General features: G+C 48.5%; 1 protein-coding gene across 1 annotated transcript; it reads right to left on the bottom strand.

Moving 5' to 3' along the window:
- Positions 1-381: 381 nt before the first annotated feature.
- ITM2C (integral membrane protein 2C) lies at positions 382-24,841 on the bottom strand. The gene is made up of 6 exons (XM_032697767.1): positions 24,694-24,841; positions 10,340-10,477; positions 8,199-8,387; positions 7,779-7,889; positions 4,011-4,161; positions 382-2,781 (listed from the first exon to the last, which is right to left on the bottom strand). The coding sequence occupies exons 1-6, from the start codon at positions 24,805-24,807 to the stop codon at positions 2,690-2,692; spliced, it is 795 nt and encodes a 264-aa protein (XP_032553658.1). The 5' UTR covers positions 24,808-24,841; the 3' UTR covers positions 382-2,689.
- Between the last annotated feature and the right edge of the window lie 285 nt (positions 24,842-25,126).

Below are 25,126 nucleotides of genomic sequence, written 5' to 3'. Positions count from 1 at the left end.
TGCAGAAGTTCAGCAGCTGGAGAGGCAAGGCTGAGCACATGGATCAAATGCCCACTAGCCACCCGAGCAGCAGAGGTATCTTGGTGCTTCACAGACCTCAGCAGCAACTTTCCCACACGGGCTGCCCTTGGGTCTGTCCTGGACAGGGGAAGAGTCCCACAGAGCCTGGAGACATGGGCAGGCTCCCCAGCGGGCTGCTCAGTCATGTCCCCATGCAGCTCTCCTGTCACTGTGGGGAAGAGATTCCCCCTTGTAGCACCCTCCCACTGCCCAGCTCCACGATGCCACCAGGCTGGACCCTCCAGGGCAGTCCAGCTGCTGCCTTCCAGCAGCAACAGCTCTCTGGAGGGCATGTGCTTCTCATTCCAAACAAACACACACTTTACATATCAGAGGTAAAAGATTTTATTATCCCACGGGTTTTTCCTAAGAAGTAAGAGTCCTACCAGACAAAATATACAAAGCATCTTATGTTTTCTTTCTAGACAACTGCATTCTCATCCTATGAAACAGTGACCACATGAGTTCACCTTAAAGAACTGAGGTTTGTCCTTACAGCTGGGGGGTTGCACAGAGTTAGCATATTCAATGACCAGTTAAATCATGCAGAATCAGAAGGAAGGGGAAAAAGGTCTGTATGCTCACCTGAGTGCAGGCTTAGGTTTCTAGAAATGAAGAGAAACGCAGAGCTTAAATTTACCAGTTTGCAGCACTTCCGTTAAGTGAACCAATTTTCTGACCCACTTCTTCTCATCTTCTTGGCAATTAAAGGTTGGGGCAAACAGCAAGTTATCACTGGAAAAACACAATGCTAGAGAAGTAAACACCCCTCTGGCAGTGGGAAACCTTCCTTACCAACCTGCATGAAGTGCACGTAATTCTTCATTTTACATCAAGCTTAAAGCAGAATGAAACCAGTGGTGTCATCCTCTACTACTTAAAACTCATGTTTATATAAAAAAATAAATTCTCAGCCTCTAAGGATATACTAATTACTATTGCACTGCATGACCATTCTGAGATCCTGTTTTGTTTTCACATAATTAACTCATAGTATTACTACTTAAAAGTTTAAAGTATATCACTTTTTTTTGGTTCTGCTGAGTTAATGATTGTACTTGCATTTACTTTATCCTTCCTCTTCTAAAACAACAAGCTCATTTTAACAGATGGTGAACAAGTCCAGATTTGCTGGAAACCAATTAACAAGAATGTGCCAAGTTGAAACTCACCCCATTCTTTCAAGCCAAAAAACTGCCTGCATTTCAAGAACCTAATTAGTTTTAACTACATTTATGGAAGAGAGGGAAGAATATTTAACTACTCTGCAATTCTTCTGTCTGATGATCAATAGAAATGCAGTTTTGTTCACACAGTTTTTCTGCAGTATATTGATCAGCTGAATCTAGCCTTGTATCAATATCTGTATTACAATGGTGCCTGCAGATAATGTGATATATAGCTGGATTATAGTAATTACTATCAAAACAGCTTTCATCAGAAGAGTTATACAAGAAGACACACTCTGTTCAAAAAAAAGATTCAAAAAACCTGCTTCTCCACTTGCCAGTAACTCCCAGTTCTGCTGCTGACGCTTCGTACGTGGGCATGGCAGCCCATCCACACACAGATGGGATCTCGACAATGCAGGAAGACAGACCTGTGTGAACACAACTCACCCTCTCAAGCACACAGCGTTGGCCAGGACAGACGGGGCTCCACCTGCAGCCACAGCCTATAGATGGCACATCAGTGGGGCTTTGGCACTTTGCATCAAAAGATACCCCTCTATTTACTCAGGCAAACTGACAGCAGATCTGCCCAGGACCCACAGCAGCTGCAACTCTGTGCTGGAGAAAGGGCTACAGAGCCTTGCACTTCACCCTCTGCTTTGTGGCTGGACAGTGGGGACATGCTGTGTCATTTGTGTCAGTCCCAGCCCTCCTCACTGCCCTTGCTCCTGCCAAACCTGAACACCCTTCAGGACACCTTGCATTGCTCAGTGGGTCACACTCAGCCACGTTCAGGAGGAGATGTGGTGACAGGTGAGTGCAGGAGCCAGTCACAAAAACAACACATAGCAATGGCTTTCAATGTGTGAAAATCTGGTGTTCGAGGGGACAGCACACAGCAAGCTGGGACCACCACAGCATGGTTTGGGCAGAAACCTTCCCTCTGCTGAGCTTTCCAAATTGCTTCTGTAGTGTCACAACTATTCTTTTCCTAAGTGCATCTGATTACAGATTTTAGGTCATTTACATCAGTACCAAAGTGGCAATCCTCCCTGTTCGTACACCCCCTGTCCTGGTGCCAAGGCAGCCTCAGAGCACTATTCCAGCCTGAAACTGCTCAGGCAGAAAAAAGTCACCTATTTCCAGTGCTCCTATTTCTCAGCCATCCCTTCTACCCAAATCTGCCCCTAAAAGAGATTCCCATCCTGTGGTGTGCAGAAAAAACTGCATCTACTCCTAGGCTATCTTTGACCACTGTGTAAATTTAAGCCCAGCAGATGTCTCAGGTAGGTAGCAGGGAGAGAAGAGGCCACAGTGGACCCAAGAGGTTAGAGCAGCACAAGCCAAAGGGCAGTATAAAAAGTAGCCAGATTACCATGTCTAAAGAGGGGGCTGAGAGCATGTGTGTGCATGTGTGTGCAAGCAAAGCCACGGAAGGTTACATCTGGAGAGTGGCTTCATGACTTTTGGCAGATAACAGTTTCGACCACAAAAGTGTTTTCAAAGTGACGAATACGATGGCAGTTTCCAGCCTCACGTCGATTGATACCTAGAAGTGATTTAAAGAGAGGAGAGAGGAGATTCAACAGATGATAATCTCTAGGAACTGAAGCAAGGAGGGGAAGGAAAGCAGATGGGATAAAACTGCCAAACACTGAAAGGCAGGAAAAACACAGCAACATTATCTGGTCTTAGCAAGAATAACCATGTTCTCTGGGCCATAGTCCTGTATTAAGAGTTGCCATGGGCTGGAAACAGTTGGTTTCAGCTGACAGCATCTCAGTGTTATACCAGAGACCAGAAAGCCTGAAGAAACCAGCAAAAGCCACAGGTTGGTACAGAGCACAGCCTGAATGCAGCCAAGGAGGGCTTAAAATATAGTCACTTCCCCTCTGGCTGTTTATATCCCTGCAAACACTGACCCTGCTATGGCCTCAGCCCCTATGGAAAGCAAGCAGTACTTCCCCATGCCCTTAAACTGCAGAACCTCAACTCTGGGCAGCTCTGCCAGGCAGCTACTCCACTCTTACAGCAAACCCAGTGGTGCCCTGATGACAACCAGGACTGTGACAGGGCTCAATGAGACCAACAGTCAGTGTTCCAGCAGCTCCTGCACATCAGAGCAGCTCCTGCTGGGAAAGCACCATGAACTATAGCCATGGTGACTTCTGCACTGTGCAGCTTCCCCAGAGATCCAAATCCACACTGACTATAGGTTCATTTTTCAGGTGAGCCTTTACACCAGTATCTAAAACCAAATAAACACAAGTACTGATATTAAGGAGCTTTTTGCAGCAATATTACCATTTGTTTCTAAGATCCATATTGGTGATTTCCATAAAATCATTTTAACACAGTCCAGTGCTCCCTCTTCATAATGTTTTCCATATTATTAGCAATTAATTAAAGGCAATTTGCAGATCTAATCTGCTCCGAATAGCTGCCATGAAGTGGGAACCTCCATTAGGGAAATTTCCCAAATGGTTCCCAACAGCACCACTATTAGTTCAGCCCCAGGAGTCCACATGTAAACGAATTGCTGGCTCCTGCAACCATTCTCCCAATGTTTCTACCAGGCTGACAGGCAAGAGAAACACAGCAGTCAGCACCACCCACAGCAGCGTCATCCCAGATTTGGGTTTAGACAAACTGGATGAGAAACACCTCAAAAGTTTACAGACCTCCTTATTGCCATGAAGAGGTCAGCATGGTTAAACCAGCCAAAATATGATTGTGAGAGGGGGGGAAAACTGAGTGAGGAGAAGGCAAGGCTCTCACGTTTCCGCACGCTCCGCCGCTTCAGCCGGTAGGTCTCCTTGCCGCTGCACAGGCGGTAGATGAAGGAGCCGAGCTGCTCCATGTCACTGATGTGCTCGGTGGCAATCATCTCCTCCTGGATGATGTATGTCTGAGGCAGGTATGTCCCTTTCTGAAATGACACATTTCCCACCAGGATAAAGCACAAACACTGCCACGATCTCCTCATCGGACAGAACTGCTTCGCGCAGAGCGTCAAGGGCAATCAAACTGCAGAAAATTCACTGCTGGAAGGCTCAAACTCCTCTTTACTGAGGCCAGTTAACATGCTTCCCTGTCTGTGTGCAGTGAACTGTCCAGTGCACAGGGCACATAAAACAGATTAGGTCCAAAAATGGAATGTTCATGTAGGGGATGAAGCCAAAGTAGGATCAACCCTGTTATAAACTAACCCAAATTTTAAAGCAGGATGCACAACGTTGAAACTCTGAGAGCACTACAAACCCATCTGGAGAGGGATCAAAGCCCAACCAAATTGTCAGGAACTCCACTGAAATGGGCATTTTCCATTTACTTCAAAGGGCAAAACCCAAAACCACCAGCCTTGCTCAGATTCCAACATTTCTGCCTCCTCCCTGGTCCATTCAGCACAGCCACAATGATGTCCTGCCCTTCCCGCACACAGGAATAGGGAGAGATGGGCCACAGGCACCACATCTAGAGGGAAAGCGAGCTCTCAGCATACTTCCATTGCCACAGGAACATCTGGGACAGCGACGTCTCTGCTGTTGAGGTGGAGGCCACTACGAAGACCAGGGTGATGACTGGGGTGCCTGGTGGGGGGACACAGAAGAAAGCCATGGGGGGATGGAAAAATGGGGTACCTGGGAGCACCCCAGGGACAGAGGCCACCTCTTTCAGCACTAGAGACTCTCTGCACACTGATTCCCAGGTTCTCAGGGCATTTTGCATCTCTGGGCATCACTGTGGCAACAAACAGTTGCGTTACCAGTGCTGCTTGGGCTGGGGGGCACTTGGGAGCAGACTAGACGGTAAGTAGGCCACGAAGCAAAGACTCACTTCTGGTCCCTTGTGCTTAAGAAAGTCAAAGAAATAAAAGAATTGTCAGACCTGAGGCCAATATAAGTATAAGCAAGATGAGAAACAAGGAACAGCAGCACCATTTCAAATACAAACTCTTCAGTTTCCACCTAAGGAGGGGTTATTTCCACAGAGACGTACCTGGAAACACACTATCTGAACCTGGTGTTGTGCTGCTGGGCTGGCACAGCCTAGTGGATCGATAAAGCTGTCCCCTAACACTGCAGGATTAGACTATTAGTGGAAGTTTATACTACACTAACACAACAGTTCTGCAAGAAATTCAATTATTGATTCTCGGGGGGAGGAGGCAGGAGAGGCCATGCGATACGTGCAGTTACTGGCATGAGCTGTCATGAAACAGCCAGGGCTGGGGTACAGGATTTGCCATATCCATGACCCAGCAAGAGGGCTTAGAGAGACAGACACATGCACACGATCCATTTTCTTCATTGTTTTGGATTGAAATAGCTGTGGCAGGTGAGGTGGGAATCATCACTTCCCCTTGTGCAACAAGGACGACACCTTCAGTTTCCTGCCAAGAATTTTAAGAAAGCTAAAGCTCTGAGCATCCTGTGTTCTGCAAAGGGTATGCATCATCCATCATTTAACTGGGTCACCTCCAACTTCCTGCTGCTGCACAGGGGGAGCATCCCTCCATCCTTTTATCTCAGACACTGATCAGCCCTGTTCACTGAACTGTCACACCTGTACAGAATAAAGCCTGCAAGAAGCAGCAGAGCTGCCATTTACAGGCATAAAATCAGACAGAAGAGGCCTGGTAATGCATACATTAGGGTCTGAGTGAGGGCTGGCACAGCTATTCCCATACACAGCAGGGACTGCAGAGCAGGCACAGGGCATATGGCAGGCACACTGCAAAGGGGCACCCTGGCATGAGGCTGCCCAGGGAGGAAAGGGCAGAGGACAGGCACCGACCCCCTGTGCTGCCCCAGTCTGCTGGAGGAAACTACCCGTATTATTTCTGGACTGAGGTTTGGCCCTAGACACAGGACTGCAGTACTGAAAAGCTCCAAAACTAAAGTTTCATCTGAAAGTAGTCTTATTCATTAGGGACTTGACTGGATTCAGAGATGCAGAGAAAGCTAAAGTCTCCAAGTCCAAGGACCAACACAGCTCATCCAGCGTCCAAACAGGAGCACTTCTGAGCAGCAGGGCAAGTCATAAAGGTCATAAAGGGCCCTGCAGCAGGAGGGAATTGGACCTCTCTGCAAGGCCCCACCTGTGGCCATGAAGATCACAGGCTTACAGGATGATTTAGCTGGGTAGGGACCTGAGGGCTTTATCCCATCTGGTCCTGAAAACCTTCAAGGACTTCAAGGAGGCAGCATAACCTCCCTGGGCAACCTGTTCTACTACTTCACTGTCCTCATGGTGAAAAATGTTTTCTAAGCTCAACACCAACCTAAACACTTTAAAACAATGTCTCTAAGGTGCATGTTAAAACCTCCACAGACAGACTGGATACCTGCCAATATCAATAATCAGGAAGTTATTTAAACCCACATTTTATTTGTTATCCTCTTTTTAAATTCAATGATCATGCATCATTTTCATTGACTGTGAGTTTATATCTGTTATTTTAGGACGTGAGCAGCATTCCCAATCTCTTGGGGTTTTTCCTGTCATCTTGTGTAATCCTGCCTTTTCCACTTCCCTCTGCCCCAGGGATTGGTCACCTGCCACGGTCAGAAGCTGTGACAGGTTTGGAGTGAGCTGTCGGTAAATGTGTGTTGTACCCCAGCGGGGTTTCCAGTACATTTGCCAGATGGTCACAGTGCATGAAACTGAGGACTGCTAGGAAACAAACTGGGAGCTTGACAAGGACTGGAGATCAGGCATCTCTCCAGGCATTTGTTTGTCTCTGAGCTTAACCCCTCCGGAGTTCATTACACCGCATATAGCAGCAAGTGAGCAAAGGGAATTTAAGAAAGAGTAACAGTTCCATTTGGTTTCTTTCCCTTTCTTTTAAACAGACCCTCACAGAATGGATAAAAGACCCAGGCTCAGTGCCTCGCTTTACCTGCAGGAAGACTGAAACATTTATGTACCTTCTACACTCTGAAAAATCCTGTGCTTTCTTCCTGCTGTTAAGATTAAGGAGTACTCCATTTTAAGACAGCTGCTTTCAGTCACTGCAATGGCAGCATAGGCTTATGAACTGAACAAAACCACTGGTACTAAACCCACTTAGTGCTGGTTGTGAGCACAGCTGCATGAGCCCACATCTGGTGCTTCAGCACAGCAGAGAGAGCAGCACAGAGTCCCCCCCAAAAGGGGTGAAAGCTGACGGCCTGTTACTCCCCAAAGGACAGAGATCTGCAATTGGCAAACCGCAGTGGTAACCATGGCAAAGAGTGACAGGAGGAAATTTTTTCTTTTTTTCCCTTGATTTCTACAATCAGTGAACACCACAGAGAAGGAATCTACAGCTTCTCTGTGTCTCCCCGGTCAGGCTGATCACCGTGCCAGCGTTACTGTGCTGTCTGCAAAATCAGTATTTCAGCTAAACGTGCTGAAGCCTTCACTCTATGTGCAGACTCAGTTCTGTCAGGGCCAAGGCTAACTTCCTCAGATACAGCAGTTTTGATTTCCCAGGAGCTTCCAGCTGGCACCCACGAGCCAACTCAAGGAAAGCATGCATAACAAGCAGGACTGCAGCTGTACCTTCACGTTGACCAGCAGCTCCCACAGGTTGCGAGGAGGCATCACGATCGTGGTGTTCAGCTCGATGACGTAGCATTTATCCAGCGTTATGTCATGGTAAGCTGTCAGCCCCTGCGTTCCAAGCACAGAAGTTAAGGAATTGAGCCCTTTGCAATGAAATGTGACTGTGAAAATGGGTGAAAAGAGGGAATTCGGGGAAGGCAGGAAACTGCTTTAAACAAACCTGTCTAAGGACCTCCCTACCAAGCAAGTCAAACAGGTTGGAAAAACACAGAGAGGGCCTTGGGTAGGAGGGCAGTTCATTAATAAGAAAACCATATACCTGTGTGACAACAGTGACAGCACTAGTCCACGACCACAGTGCTGGTGTACCCAGCTCAGCCCCATGCTATGCCCCAAAGGGCCCCAAGAGCTCCTTACTCTCTGGAAATCATGGATGATATCCGCAGGGTCACTCCCTCCAAACTGGGGCACTGGGACATTGATTTGCTCGTAGTTGTCCTCAATGTAAATCTTGACGTCTTCGTGCAGTTCCAGCTGCCCTTTGAACGGTGAGTACAGCGAGTCTTCGTAGAGGACACCGCAGTGGAACACGCTCTCACGGGGCAGCTGTGGGGACAAGACCCAGGCAGGGGTACAACACTGCCACATCCCACACCCAGATGCAGCAAACACGGGAAGAAACGCATCCCTTCTGGGTAAAACACTCCGGGTAAAACAGATGCTTGAAGGTATTCCAAGATCAGCCTTTTTACCAGAAAATGTCCTTGATCAGGACAGTGCAAAACACCCTTGTGACATGACCACGTCTCACTTCATGCTAGCCAGGTCCAAAAGGAATAAAGAATTGCCTCTGGGATTTCACAAGGAGTAATTCAGAAAGGCAAACTGACAGCCTGCAGGTTCTGAAATTTCATAAAGAGATTGTTCATGTCCCTCCATAGCCATGGCTTCCAGTAACTGCATTTTTTTACAGAAGGCATAAAAGGCTGGAAGGGAGCAGAGCATAATTTCTAAAGGCACTTGTAGCTTGGATGTGGCAAACGCAGCAAAACAAAGTGGCTTTGCCTCACAGCAAAACAGGAGCTGCTGCTCTCTGAGCAACCTGGTCTACTGAAACGTGTTCCTGCCCATGACAGTGCAGTTGGAACTAGATGATCTTTAAGGTTCCTTCCAACCCAAACCATTCTATGATTCTCCAGAAGCACAAGGTATGGGCAAGAAAGCTAATGCAGGGTGAGTGATCAAGGTAGAACATGAGGATCACAGGGACAACAGCAGCCATGAGAGACTGAGACATGAAGGCCTTGTTGCCTTGGTCTCCAAAGCATCTCTGACCATGTTGAATGGGCTTTCCCCTTGTGACTGGACAAAAGCTGCCACTTGGTATCCCAGACAGGCAGTTGGGGTGACAGCAGGTGGCCCCAAGTGGACTGGTGGGCATCCCTCAGAGCCATGCAGCATGGCCCAAGGAGGGTTATTGACTGGGGGATGGACTGAGTGCTGTCTATAACTGGGCTGATAACTTTCCCTCAGGGCCAGAGCTTCTTCTCATAAGGAGGTGGCCCCACCAGAAGCCCTCCAATAGGGTGTGATCACAGTGACACAGCAGTGTGTGCCAGGACAGAGCAGCCCTACAGCTGCCACAGGGCTTCCAGATCAGGTATAAATAGGAACAGGCAATAAAGCGCTGATGAGTCTTGAGACAAAGACTGCAAATTAATTTGACAGCAAGGAAATTTATGGAGAAAGGAGTATATAAAAAGACTACATTGTTGAGAGGATAAATGCTGGCTACAGAGATGAAGGCAGCAGTGGTCCTGGGAGAACTCATTCACTAACAGCCACTCCACAGCAGAACAAGGGCTTCAGTGCAAATCAGTGCTTTGGGGTTTCTTGGCTATGCTCGCAGCAAGCCACAGCTCAGCAGTTTCCTCCCTAAAAAGCAGCTCTGCCCTGTCTCATTCCCTCTATTCTGACCCACCACAATGTTGCCAGCCCAGTGCCTCAACCAAGCCAGGCTTTGCAAAGACTACGGGGTAGAAAAGGTGCTGAATTTAATGGAGGTTGAGTGCTCATGTTCTGTACCATTTCCCACTTACTTTTTACTTCTCTGCTTGTTTTATTAATAGCAGCACCTATTTTTGTTACACCTACAGAGTTTTGCTGTGCTAAAGCCTACAGAGCCTACTGCAAAAAGCTGTTCCTTTGCCTGTACTCTCCCCTTGCTCTCTCCAGGCTTGCTCTCCTCTCACAACAAGCCGTGCTTTCAGATCGCCTGCCCCTGACAGCAGTGACTAGGTTTAAAAGGTAGAACTGGTAGGCATAGTTTTATGGAGTTAAAAAACAAAGGGGGCAAAACAAAGCCAAAAGGGAGGGGAAGAAGAGGATTTTTGGAATTTTTCAGACTGCCTTTCCCGGCAGTGGGGATGAAGGTGAGCCTGAGCCTACCACTCTAGAAATGTCTTGTCTGTGCAAGACAAAAAAACTCAGCACCACGTCTTCCAAAGGCTGGAGCAGCTCGTCTGATGAGCCAAAAGCCCTTCCCAAATCTCTCCTACCTGGGTGATGAAGAAGTATCTGTACACGTACATCGACGCAAAGACCAGCCCCAGTAGCAGCACGAGGAGGCCCATGGTCAGGTAACACACCCCGCTGAGCGATGACCTCCGGCCCTGCACGGCTGGAGCCGGCTCCTCCTGCCAGGAAAAACCACAGCACTGTCACCTGCTGCTGCAAGGGGGCAGAAAACCAACTGTCTTTAATGCAAAGGCCACACGTGGGTTTGTGGCGTGCAATGAAGAAAGGCAGTGTCTGGCAAAACAGCTTCACATCTGGCAACAGCAAAACACTTGTGTATTTTGCTGTCCCCCCCCCGCACTCCAGGTATATATATCTATATATATATCTATATATAAACATATCTGTGTGAGAACATACACACATACACGTATACTCTGCTCCCCACTGACTGCTCAGAACAAAGCCAAGCTTTGTTTCAGTGGGCGATAAAGACTAACAAAACAAAACAAAAGAAAATCGGGAACTAAGAGTTCCTGGCTACTGAATGTAATAGCATTTATGTATTTATACTCAAAAATTTTTGTTGAAATGCTGCCACTTTTGGCAGAATTTCTCAGTGGAAATTTTTGGGGTGGAAGTTATTGGTCCCGGAGAGGTACCTCCTGGCCCTGCTGGGGTGAGCCGACACAACTAGATGTGCTGATGTCAACTTCATTTTCGAGCACATTCCAGCACACCTTCCAGGAACATGGACAAAACATCAAAATAAAACATATCTGTCCTTTATAGAGTGCAGCCCAATCCATACAGACAGTAGCCAGCTCACCTTGTTACAGCCCTGAAAAAGGAGGGCCTTGCAAAGGCAGGGTTACTTCCTGGGAGACCACTCACCCCAACCTATGATGCTCTTGTTTTTACTACCAAAATAACCCTTCAAAATGTTAAGTAGCAGGATGTAAGGCCTTTCAGAAGCAGATGAAAGAAGCTGGTTCAGAGATGCCCCAGTTTCCACACAGAAAGCTGCCCTCAGCTGAGCAGGCAGGAAGGGGAGAGAGGCACCAGAGAGGGCTCTTGCAGATTAACTCCCTCTGTGCAGTTCACAGACATGTCTGATTGGAAAGACACTCTCTCCATGGCTAGTCAGAGACTGGTATGAACAGGAGGAACAGTGAACAACAGATTTAACAGTGAGCAACAGTCTCTCATTTCTAAGATCCACCACTTCTTAAAGGAGGAGATGCTTCTCCAGGGTACCATGGCCAAAACCCTGTGGGTGGTGCAGGTGCTGAAGCCCCAAGGGGAGATGTCCCTGGGTCCCTGCCACCCTCTGGTGGCATCAGACCAGCTCTGCCCAGCAGAGCTGGCAGCAAACACCTTTTTCCCCTTTCCCTATCTTGGAGCAGCCCTTGTGAGAACAGCAGTTCAGTCCCAGCCTTGGAGGCATCATTCCTGCCCCAAAACCAGGTCACACCAGCACCACTGAGGCTCTCATGGGGACCCTGCCAGGTAGGGATTCCCTCCCTCCCCTGCCTCCATCAAGGCATAAAACAGGGGCAGAGTTAGGATCCTGGAGCCCCTCTGCTACCTGCTCCACTCCCAGTCAGCATGGATGGCTCCAGATAGACTTTTTTTCCCCTAGTCACATTCAGACTGGTAACTGCAAAGACCAAATTGCTTTGAGGTAGCTACAACTCCAGCACACCTCCAGAAGAAATTAATCTGTCTTTATTTCTCCTTCATCCCACCCGCTGAAAGACCCACATCACTTCTGCTCACTGCCAGCTCCCTACACTGAAGAACCAATGTAATTAGTTTGCTGCTGCTCCTTCAGCAAATAAAGGGATGAGCAAGCTGAAAAATATCATATTTTAAGTTTACTTCCAATCTTTCCCTTTCTCTCCTTCAGCAGACAAGGGGCAGCAACTGTGACAAGCCACAAAGAACAGAATAAAAGAAACAAAAAAAATCACATTACTAGAGGAAGCTTAAAGGCTCTCTGACATGAACTGCTAGGACACAGAAGTCATGCTAGATGTCAAGTGTTTCACAAAAACAGCTCTCCTAGACACTTGTCATCAGAGAAAGAGTGCAGACAGTGAGGGTGAAGAGGAACGAGATCTCCTGCTACTGACACTGAAGCAAGGCTGAGAAAATGTTTAATGTCTGCAAGTGAACCATATCCAAAAGGTGCCAGGTTGTTGTGATCACTGGCTCACTGCTCCCTTCCTCAGTGAGCTGCAAGTGCTAACTCCATGGAGGGCTTGGAGAGAAGGTTCATGAGGGCACGGCAACTCAAAGGGGAAAAAAATACTCCCACTAAAAGGAAAAGCTGTGTTTGAGGAATGGTAGGGAGGGGGAGAATAAGCCTTCCATGATTTATTATTTGGTAGAGCAGCTCTTTGTTCTTTGCACAACCAAAGACACAGAGACATCCCTTCTCTCACTGCCAAAGGAGATGAGTTCTGTCTGCTCCATACAAAACATTTCTGGCTTTAGGAAAAATGCCCGAGCTTTGCGTTTTGGGAGAAGGTGGGAGAAGCAAAGCAGAGTTTTGCCCTGGGAGAAGCTACTAAACACTCGGGGGAAAAAAAATCTCAAACAAAAATTCAAATTCTGAGGGAGGAAAGAAAAAAATCAACGGCAAGCGTTCTGATGGAGCAGAAATTAAGGCAGTGAGGTTAAAAATATTGCCAGCCAGGCCAAGAGGAACAGTTAACCACAGTCCTGCAAAATCCTGCACAAAAATCATCTGGAAAACCCTCACTAAAGTATGCATCTCCATCCCCCAGCCCAGTAGATGAAAAGGCCACCAGCCTTTGTCAATACAAGTAAATTACAATTTAAAAGCAGCTATGTTAGTCTGTGCCTCTGCTCCAGGCTGGAGGCGTCCTCAGTGCTGACAGCCAGCGCACAACCTGCTTTAACAGCACTTCACCCAGGATAACAAATCTCCACCAGGCTGGAAAAATCCAAGAAGCTTCTTCCACAGGCTGCTGCCCTGCTCATGCCACAACACACCTCCTTCCCAAGGGATCGCTGCTCCCTGCAGTGGAAATGTGGGTATTTTACAAAACAGGAAATCCATCACAGCTGATTTCCATCTGTTTTTGCTGTAGGAATGCCTGGCTTCCCGGCAAGGGAGCAGTTTTTTCCCCTAGGCCAACCTTATCGTAAAGAGAACCAGGTGGTCCCAGCAGCAAGCTGCAGGAATGTCATCTCTGGCAGAAAGACCCCCAGGACTAGCCAGCAAACCAAACCCTGCACCACAGTCGTGCCACACGGCAGATTTGGAGGATCTGGCAGCAGTGACAGACTCCATGAATTCTGGTGGTGGGGAAAAACAGTCAGATTTGGAGCAGAGTTTTCCTGAAGAGCAGATCAAAATACTAACACAAAGAAACGCTGTATGTTCACCAGACGTTTAACAATATTCCAGAATAATTCATTAACCAGACACACTGCTTGCAACAAACCATTCTACTAATTTTCTGCCTTCATCAAGGCTGGGGTTTTTTTGGTCAAGAGGAATGGGAAAGGCTGAGGTCAAAACCATCCCTGGGCAGAGGCAGGGACAAGTATTTCAGTTGGGCAAATGGGCTTTCCTCTTTTCATAGTTTGAAACACAACATTGCAACAGATGGGCATTTTTTACACAAAAATCAACATTAGACCCTCCCTCCCCTCTCTGGGCTGTGCAGAAGACAAACATTCATTTGCTTCTCCATGAATAAGCAGCTGGAAAAGCAACAGCAGTGGCACAATGTCCACAGACCTGACACTAGAGATGCGTACATGGGGAGGATGCACAGCTCTGCAGAGTAACCCACTCTTCACTTCAGAGAAGGAAAATGCTGCCACTCCATGCAATGAATCCTTTCTTTGCTCCCTTTTTCTTGGCACCACCGCATGCTTCACTGATGGCACAGGCAGTGGAAGTTGCCACTTTGCTGACCCTACAGAAAGGGCTGGGCCAGCTCCCTTTCCAGTGGAGAAACTGGAAGAGGTAGAGGGCAGAGCACCTTCCTCTGTGCAACCAGCTCGCTCTTCCTCCACATAGGCAATGGGGGAAAGCACCCACCTCTCAAGGATGTGGGTCCACATCTTGGTTTTTTGCCACGCATTGTCCTGCTAATACTTCATCCCACTGGGAAGAGACAGAGGCAGCTGCACACAGATGCCTGAGCAACCAGACACGCTGACTTGGCTCCAGTTTGCAGGCATGATTGCGTTCAGATACTCAACTCCGTGCCCGGCAGCAGACAGGATACAGGAGTATAAAAAGGAATTCCTTCCCCTGGATAAAACAGGCTCTTCACCATGACTCAGTGCCCTGCCGCCTTGCAGGGAGAGAGCACAGGTAGCAGATACCCAGATGGCAGAGTGATGATACAGATCATTTGGTAGAAAAGGCTTGAAAGTAGCCTGAGGGGGGAAAAAGTACTAATTCAGTCTTTGCAGATTTTCTTCAGAATTTCAGGTCTTTCTCAGGACATGATGAAAATGTCCGGTGTCCTGTCACCCCTATTTGGCACTGAATTGCTATGGAACATCTCTCCTACAAGGGGGTGGGGGACAGAAACCTGACTGTGCTATACAGGCACAATGTCTGGTCAAGGTAAGGAAATCAAGTTCAAAGGGCCCAGGAGTGAGCAGAGAAGGGAAACCACCAAGAGCTGCCAGGCACTGCTGAGGGCACCTCCTGCCGAGCAACCCTCCCGGCCTCATGGCACCGAGCCTTTGACACACACCACCAGCAGGAGCTGGTGGCAGAACCATACCCGGGAAGGTGTGGCCTTTGATATTGTTATTCGTACAGCAGAAGGCTGTAAAATAGAAATGTCACTCTATTGCTCCTTTATCACCCTTGCTGAAGAAAACAGAAGTGAGAAAATTAGAGGTGTCATGTCATGCCTTGATGCCTCCCAAGTCACACCCCACCTCAGCAGAGATGGACTCAGCTCTTGGCCTTTTTCTGCTTCTTCAGCTTTGGAAACAGCTCCGAGTCCTCCACACACCATTTTTCCCGCATTTCTGAAAAACACAGGTTTGAAATCTTTCATTTTAGGTGTCGCAGGGCCTGACAAACAGGGACAAGTGCCTTAAATATAAACCCCCAACACGAAAAGAAGCATGGGGTGACTAAAAATAGTAGATGTGATTTGGATGACTGACAAATGAGAAAGGCAATGCAGAGCAATGCGATGCAAAGGGATGTGGTTTGGAGAGGATGCTCTCTGAAAGGCAGCAAAGTATGTCATCCCTCTCTGGGACGTGTCTGGTTTCAAGGAAGCAGCAGCCTGAGCTCTCAATGTTAGATGTACTGACATAACTAGAGACACTGCCACGGCTCCCTCAAAGGATGCAGGCTCAAAACTTAAGATATTCACATCAGAAAATCTAACTTAACATGCTGTTTTTCTCATTTCTGGTAACCAAAGGCCAATATGAACTCTGGTAAAAGAAAAAAAATCAGTTCAAGGTTTGTAACTCCAGCACATTAAGTCCCATATTCACAGCAAAATCAGTTACCGCTTCACAAAATGTAAGGACTTGCAATAATGGTACCTCCACTGACTTCAAGCGGAAAAACCCCACAGCCAACTGCAGTGCTGCCACAGTTGGTGTAAGCTGGAATGCACTGACCTCTCCTCCCATGCACTGGCTTGGCTTGGAGTGTCACCTCTTGGGAAAGCAACTCCTGTCTCTGCACCAACACAGACTGCTCTTCCGGCACACAAAGCAAAGCCTTCTCATCCACCTACTCCACAGCAGCATCCCTACTACCTGCAGTGCTTACTGCCACTACTCTGCTCCATAAAAAGCACTGGAGACGTTGGTGGGATAAATCGTAGGGTGAAGAAATCCAGAAACAAGTACTCCCATACTTAGGAGTTCAGACACATGGGGGCTCAGTGGTGAAGAGTCCTCAGGGATGGCCAGAGCAATCTGGGATGGCCAGCCAGGGTTCCAGACTGGAGCCCTTGCCAAGCGATCACTCTGGAGATGGAAAGTGAGGGACTACACACAGGGAAAAGGCAGATGAAGGATGAGGGAAATGAATAGAGAGAGAGAAAGCATGACAGCAAAGGCAGTTCATCCTGGCATCCACCAAAGCACCTCCAACGCTCCAAAAAAGGTTCTTTTGCCGGATGAACAAAAAGTGAGTCCTGTCCTCAAGAGCAGCTATGCTTGGAGAGAAGAGAGGGAGCAAAATGAGGAGAAATACCAGGTGACACCAGGAAGGAAGGAGTGCCTGTGCCAATGCCCTGGCAGAGCCACAGGGGTCAATGCTCTGCACTAGCAAAGAGAGGCCTCTGAAGGATCCCATACCTGGAAGAAAGAGTCCTTCCAGGTTGAAGAGCATTTCTGGTGCTCTAGGTCAGAAAAGGAAACAACGTGTTCATGCGTGGACAGAGAGAAATACACACACACACATATATATATGGCACACAGTTTCCAAGGCAACCAAAGTCCCTGCATACAGTATTTGAGCAGTGCCTGTGCAGGTCTTCCACGGAGAATACAACTCATGGCTTTTGGACTCAAAAGATGCCTGGAAGCAAAAAAAAACCTAAACCAAACCTGTAATTAAGAGACTACCACAGCCAAAGGCAAAAAGGTTGCAATAAATGAATCTAATCACACCCTTAAATGACACCGTAGCACATGACTACCAACAAAGCCACCTGCCTCAGGAGTCACTTTGCAGCGCTGGAAATTAGAATATCAAAACCAACCACTGGCTAATTAAACCCCCCAGCTTTGTTGCTATATGACAAAGACAGCAGGGTGTTAAAAACGCAGCCTAGCATGTGGGACCTAAGCACTCAGCAATCATATTCTCCTTCTCCCTCGTCAGCAAGAGAGATATAAATGCCCCTCTCTTCTCCTTTTTCCATCCCTTTCTGGAACTAAGGGGCTCCTCCTCCCTCTTTGCACAGGGGTGAGGAATTCATTTCCATACATTTTTTTTATTTTTTTTTTTTGGCAGAGGCACAACAACTTCCAGTTGGAATGATTCCAGTCTCCCTCTCCTCTTTCCCAGGAGTAAAGCCATTTAGACCATTCGCAGAGCCAACAAAGCCCCTTGTAAAAATAAGGCTATTCTTACCAGGCACATGGCTAAAGCCCTGAGTGTCACACTGAACAGACAGGCAGGTAGAAAGAAAATAAACAGCTGTTATGAAGTGGCAAATAAACATCCCAACCTGGGCATTTAACAGCCTGACTGCCAAAATACAGAGTCTGATAAACATGGCCTGATTTCCAGAAATCCAATACCACTCACTGTGACGATGGGGAAAATCAGTCCCTGCCACAGAACAGCTCCAACACCACAGCTAAAGGCTCTGGAGCACCTGGGAAGAGGGAAGGAGCAAGCACAGCCATGTGAAGGCCAGGGTTGTTTGGGGGTTTTCTTTGCACCCCTGAAGTGGGAGGTGACATTAAAATAACAGGAATTTTCTCTAGGAGAAGAACGGAGGTTAAGCTTTGGCACTGAGTCTCAAAACCATTAAAGACAAAAGGCAGCTCAAGCAAGAGCAGAGCAGAGTGGCTGCTCTGTGAACAGGGGAAGCTCTTAAATCGAGAGGCTGGCAAAGTTAAAGAGAGACTGGATTCAAAGGTAAAGACATATTCAGGTGGGCAGATACCTGCCTCCTTAAAAGACCTTTAACAAATGCCAAAAATATTGAGGAACACTGAGGTAAGGAAATGCCAACAGTTTTCAGGTTTTTTCCTGGTGCAGCTAAGTCTTCCTTCTCCTCCCAGGTGAAGGGCAGAGAAGCTGCTACAAAAACCAGTCTTGCTTCCACCTTCATGCAGGGCCTGGGAAGAAGCAGCCCCACTAAAGGGACGAGCTGTCCCATGGCATGACAGTGGGACATACTACCCATTTTCCCAGACTAAAACCGTAAAATTGCTTCAACATTAAACAAACCCACGTTCCAACCTGTAAATGCCAGCCAGGGAGCCCTGGGCACAAGCCAAGAGAGCTGGAGGCTGATTTTGCAAGATATGCAAAGGACTGGGTGCTGTCTCAATGCATTTGAAAGCAGAAAACGTGACAAGGAAAAGACACATCAAAAGATTTCATACGATTTCACCTGCAGTTTTTCAATATTAGTAATGGCTTTGGATGAAGCACCAGAGCAGAGCAACAGCTGGGCACAGGACTCCCTTGAACGCCACCACTGTGCTCTAACCACTGCTTCCCCCAAGGAGCTCCATGTCTGGAAGGTTTTTGGGGTGCAAAAAAAAATTACAGCACCCACTTCTGAGCTTCTACAGTCAGTCAGGCAGAGATGGTCAAATTAGCCACGTTGGGTCCTACCAAGAGCAAGCCAAGTACTGCTGATGTGGCTGTGGCCAGTTAAGCCATCACTGTCCCACTGCACTCTTCCTCTAGATGTGACTGATTCCCAAAAGGCTGTTAGAAAGGAGGGCACAGCCATGCCCAAGATGCTTATGAGCTGGAACAGCCAAGGTATTGCCTTCCTCTGGTTCTTCAGACAAGAGAGGGAATCACAGCTGCAAATCTGTACTGTTCACCCTGAGCAGAGGGATCAGAGTCCAGAGTTTCCTGGAGTGCAAGCTGAATCATCTTAACAAGGGATCACATTTCAGGTTACAGCATTTTCCTCTTCCCTGAAAATCAGGACTTATACAGTGTCACACCATAAAACGAAGTCTCTGCTCCCTTTCAGAACACTGACAGTGATTATCTCTCCCAGCAACAGTGTAGGAAAACTCTGACAGTCAATCCTACGCTTAAAAATTCACCACAAAGAAATAGTGTCTAGTTGAACAACAGCAACAGAGAGGAGGCAAATTTACCCTTCTCTTTGTTGTTCAAACTGACTTCAAAGGTAGGGCATCAAGTGCAGAGATGAGTCAAAAAACCCAACACCCTCACATTGTCCTCCTTCAAATGGCAACACTGGCATTAAAAAATCCAAAACATGCCTAGGCTCCCACACACCACTTGGGAAGAAAATACCTGTCCAGAAGTGAAAATGCCTGTTCCATCTCCTCTAAACCTGTTAATGAGCAAAGATTTGGTAGCACAAACACCTCATCCTCCCTAGATGCTCCATCTCTCCAGACCTGGCCAGAGCGCTAAGCTGCTCTGAGCAGCCTCACACACCTGCCAGGCCACCTCTCCCCAGACAGCCAGCGAGCAGCAAGGTGCAACAACAGGGTGAAACCAGAACTGTCTTATCACTGCACAGCACAGGGCTCCTGCCAGTTGGGCATGGCAAGCTCCCTCCTACAGATGGGACACGTGCAGTGTATGCAGCAAAGCTTATGTCTTGTACTTGCTTTTGGTTCATCGGTACCCTTTGGAACACTGCTTTTTAAAGGTATTTCTTGGTTTTCTCTGTTTTGCCAAAACAAAAAAAAACAACAATGTTGTGCCAAAAGCGGGTAAACACAACAAGTTCTTCCCATGTAAAGAGCACCTCCATGCAAAGCTGCACTGGCTTTGGCTCTCCCCCAGCTTTGGAAGAACACTCACCTCTAGACAGACATTACAAGTTTCTCCATCTCCAGCTCTTCAGTCTACATCTTTCTGGTGAAAGACAGCTCCATGTTTCAAAATTCAATTGCATTTATAACATTTCTGCTCAGAATAGACATTCTCTGTCCCAATCCCTCTGCCAGTTTTAGTCAGATCCTTTGTCATGCTCAGCTGGAATATCAAATATTCATGTCCAGAGTCTGTTAAGATACTCAAGTTTAGTATTTCATTAGAGCAGATCCAGAGATATTTTTTTTTCCTTTTCCCTCTGCTTCCAAGGCATCCCCAAACCATAGAGAACCAAGAACCAATGACAATGCTTCTTTTTAAGCTGACGACTCCATAAAGGACACAAAAAGAAGTCATCACTTCAGCCCACATGGATACAGGAAGGTTGGGCAAAGGCCAGGAATACCTTATGTTACAGGAGGCTGCTTCTTCAAATTAAGATCTGCCATATTCAGACCCTTAAATCAAGCCCTTAACATTGTGAGAACACCCACAGCTCAAGCACATCAAGCCTGGACTCAAGCCTGCAAACATGTCAATGAGCTTAATCCATCCACATCGCTGCCAGCTGGTTTTTCTCCTTCTCTCTGAATTTACAGCTTGCTTTGTGAAAATCCCCGTTTAAAAGACTTTTTCTCACATCCCCTTCCCTTGCCATGTGTCTTCCACCTCACAGCATCCTGCAAGAAAGTCGCTCACAAAACCCAGCACTGTATTGGCACGACAGCTTCCACAAGCTGGTGTGACTCTGCTTCACGTGCCCAGCAAGAGCCACTGCTCCCCCACCTGCCACTTGGAATGGAATCCAGCTCTGGAGCATCACTGTTCAAGATGCACTGGTACCCCTGGAAGGCCAGCAGTGGCACTGCTGCTTGCCCTGCCTCAATCTGCTGCCACCAGGAAGCACTCATCCTCCTGGGCTTGCTCAGGCAGGTGCAAAGCAGTCCCAGCTCACTGTACTCACCAGAGCATTGGGAAAGGCAGGGGAGCAGGGACACAGCAACAGCCCCAGCATCAAGACACCCTATCTCTGCTAAGAGCTCCACATCCACAGCAGACCTGCTCCTTGCTGGGGAGTTTTGCAGTGGCAGTCACAGCGAAGAGACGTTCCTGGGCACCAGAGGGAAAATGCTCCCCATGAATTTCAGGGCTTTCTCCTGCTATTTGTACTAAACAGGGCAACCTCACTCAGTGTGGGAGCTGCTGCTGCAGCCCTGGGCTGGCAGCAAAGAGGAGGCTGGGGCAACTCAGCCATCAGCCCCCCAAGGGAGGGAGGGTGGCCCTGCAACCAGGAGGCTGAGACCCCCACCAGGCAATCATCCTGAGGTGCAGCCTACAAAGAGACCACACACAGAGAGAGAAAGGTTGGATGGATCCAGTGCCAGGCAGCAAGAAGATCCTTGTGGGAAACTTTTCCATACAACCAAGAAGGGTGTGATCCAAAGACCACTGAGTCTTGTCAAGTCTTTGGGAATGTGTGGATGGGATGAAAGGCACAAACCCAAAGCCTGGTATTACTGCAACCAACCAAGAGCGGAACATCAGTCACACCCAGCAGACACCACTGTGTGCCTATGAGCCACTGCCAAGGTGTTCCCAGCAGGCTTGCCAGGCCTGTGGGTATGGAAGGAGCTCTCCCAGTCTCCTGTTTCACCTGTAAAGCCCTTCTCTCCCAGCAGCCAGACCTGAGCCACGGGCTGAGCAGACACTGTCCTGCCCTCGACGTTCATCCTGCTGGAAAGCTGGAGACAAACGCGGCTGCACGTGCTGTCTCAGCACAGCCCTTCCCAGAGGCAGGACAACAGGGTTTGCTCCCTACTTTCCCTCCCCAAAGGTTTCTGGGTCACACAGATTCCCACTGACTGTGAACCATCCTGGTGCTGCATCATTGGATAAGGTCTGATCCACCCTGGGCCGGTAGCACAGAGTGCTGGGCAGAGCCCGCAGTCAGTGTCTGCTGAGCACCCAGTGAGAGGGAGGAGAGGCACCTCCTCCCTCCAACACTTACCATTTACACCTGGTGAAGCAGCAGATTTTAATGAAACCCCTTCTCCTCTGGCTCTTGCACTGTCTCTGCTGAATAACTTGCTAGTGCTAGAGGGGTTCACAAGAAATCAGCCAAAAAAAAAACAACAAACCCAACCCAAATTCTGACTGGAGAGGCTCCAGCCATCAGTTTGACTTGGTTCCTGTGGATTTCAACATCCATCACAATTGCAAGGACCATACTTCCCAGAGCAGTTAAAGATACAGGGTATGTATTTATTTCCGTTTCAGATTGTAAATCTGGAGTTCAATTAAAACTCACTGAATACTACTTTGCATCTGAAAAAACAATTTTCCAATGAACACAACAAGTTATTTTACTGGCTACATAACCTCAAACTGCCTTCTGCTCAAGGCTGCTACATCCCTGCAGCTCTACTAATGACAAGAAGACTGTTTCTTTTATAAGCCCTTAAAATGTTGCAACAGCTTCAAAATTATGTAGATTTTTATGACAAGAGCTTAAATTGTATATTCTTCGCAATTCAAACTGAGCTGCACAGGGGAGAAACAAGGCTCAGCACATGCAAGCCTGCTGTCAGGACTCCTCACCTACTACTTTTCAGGACACATTAGCATCACAGACATCTTCCTGCTGCTGCATCTTTGCATTCACGGAGCACTTGCCAGAATTCACAGGCTGTGCAAGCTGCCCCCGAATCATTTCCCAGCTCTGGCTCCTATCACTGGGATTGAAGTTAAGAGGAAAGGAATGCAGAGCATCTTGCTTGCATGTCACCAGTGCCATTTTGCTGCAAGGCAGCTAGAGACACACACAGACAGAATTTATTGGCAGCACGAGGGCGAGCATGGCAAGAAAGCCTGGCTATGGAAAACCCAACCACACAAGCTGGGTGTTTAATAAACATCTCCTCAGTCCAGCTAAGTATAAATTACGCCAAAAAATCCAGTGTCATAACCTGAAAACGGCATCAGGAAAAGGCCACCTGATGTCAGGGGATGTGCTGCTCCCTGGACACACTCATGCTGCACTGACTTACTGCAAACCACTCCTGCCCTTATTTCATGGGCCTTATGTTGATGTTCATACATGTCTGCTGGAATTAAGAGACTGTTGAAGAGTCTTTGTTCTAAATCCATGTTTTTAAGTTCTTTTGTAGCTCATGTGAGCTTAAAAGAACACCACCATGACTCCCAGGAGTCAGAGAAAGGCCCAAGGCAACAAAAAGAATCCAAAATTCATGATCTGCTACCTAAGCCAATTTCATTCATCTGGCAGGACCTGAATCAGAATAATTTTGATTGTTGGGATCTGGCAGCACTAATGATAGAAATAAGCTTCTGTTCCTTTTATTTTATTTTATTCCTTTTTAAACTCCTTTTCTCACAGTGCTCATGAGAAGACAAATCCTGCCTGAACTCATGCAGGATCAGCAGAAGAACTGAGTTCCCAGCTGCAGAAATGGTTTAATGGCAGAATGAGCTGGAAGTCCAGTGTGACAGTCAACTTCCAGGGCTGGACATCAAAGGCAGGAATAAACCTACCACCTTGGTTTATAATTAGGCAACATAAAATCAGGAAATCACTAGGAGACCACAGCTGGCCACGTTCCCCTAATACAGGTCTCTATACAGCTCCTATGTGCTAGATTAATAGATGCAATCATGACTGGCTGAGCATATTCAGACCCTGACAGCACAGCCAGAGCTGTGAGCACATCTGTGCGTGACATGAGAGATCATAAGGATGTGATTCCCTGAACTCTCTGCAGAACTGAGCAGTCTCCAGAAACCCCTGCTGAAGAGCAGCTCTCCTGGACTGGTAATTCCCACTCACTCAGAGAGGCATATGAGGAGGGACATTCTGCACTGCTGCAGGAACAGAGCAGAACTGCAGCTCCCCCATCATTTTTTGAGTCAGGGAGATGGTAGGGTTCAATAAATGATCAAACTGCACACACATGCTGAGGCATTTATGAGGAATACAGAAACACCATTTAAGCCTCCTCCTCTGAAATGGAAGCACCATAACAAGGCAGACTTTATGCTGTGGGTCAGGCCTGTCTCAGGACAACACCCTTCACACTGCACAGTGTGGTATTTACCCATGAGTCCACATTGGCAGCAGAGCTGGCAAGCTGGGGATTCTCTGCCCCAAGAGACTCCAGAAACAGTCAACTCTCAGCCAAACACAACAGTGCCCATTTCACCTTCCAGTCTTCGAGGGGCACTGGCTGTACCACCCCTGGCATGTGTCCAGCCCTGCCCAACAGCACCTGCCCATGACTCACAGTCTGGACGGGACTCACACAACTCCACCCCAAAGCCCCAGCCATGCTCTGCACCTGCAAGGGATGCCCAGCACCTTCATTCCCCTTGAGCCTGTCAGGATCCCAGCCTCCACAAGCATGAGTGGGTGCTTGTTCCCCTCTGTCATCCACCACCTGAAGCCAGCAGAGCAGCTCAACATCACCATGTCAACTCCCATCTGTAAAGCATCTAGGGGGCTGTGTGTGCTCTTAGTCCCTTGCTTCTCATCATCCTCCAGCGCCATCCACTTTGCCCCTCTTGCCTCTTCTCCATGCCAACCCTAAGCCACCCACGTATGACCAACCCCAAACACAATTCCTCGAGGCCAAACCACCCAGAGGGATGAGTTCGGATGCCACTGTCCGCACCGACCATTCCCTCCGGTGCCCAAGGATGGCAGCGGCGCCGCTGCCCTGCTCCATCCGCTCCCCACTTCTCCAAACTCCGTCTGCCCACGAACCCCCCCTTGGATCGCTGACTTGTCTCGGTGCCTCTCCGCACCAGCCCCACACACGCCGCCGCTTCCCCCCGCCCCGCCCCACTCACGGCACTCGGGGGCAGCAGCACCGCGCCCGCCGCCCCATCGCCCCCCGCCGCCTTCTCCTTCTCCTTGTCCGGCTTCAGCGCCGCCGGCGGCTGCTGGACGCCGATCTTCACCATAGCCCCGCTCCGCCGCCGCCCGCGCCGCCGCCGCTGCCCCCGGCCCGGCCCCGCCCCGGGGAGGAGCCGCGCCCCGCCCGGCCCCAGAGCTCCGCCGCGCCCGCGGGGCCGGGCCGGCGGAACCCCGAGCTTAAGGACCTGCTTGCCAGCAGCACCCCCGGGGCCGCCCCCCTCCTCGCCCCCCGGAGCCACAGCCGGTCCTCACTGGGACAGCTCTCGGTGCGGGACACCGCACAGCGAACCCCCGAACAACGGCTGTGGTGCGGCACCAGAGTACTGCCATTGGCACTGCTGAAATCGCGCCGGCAAAGAGGGAAAA

Source organism: Chiroxiphia lanceolata, chromosome 10 (assembly GCF_009829145.1).
Source record: "Chiroxiphia lanceolata isolate bChiLan1 chromosome 10, bChiLan1.pri, whole genome shotgun sequence".
In the NCBI taxonomy this organism is placed as follows: Eukaryota; Metazoa; Chordata; class Aves; order Passeriformes; family Pipridae; genus Chiroxiphia; species Chiroxiphia lanceolata.
This window is presented reverse-complemented; position numbering and strand designations above follow the sequence as displayed.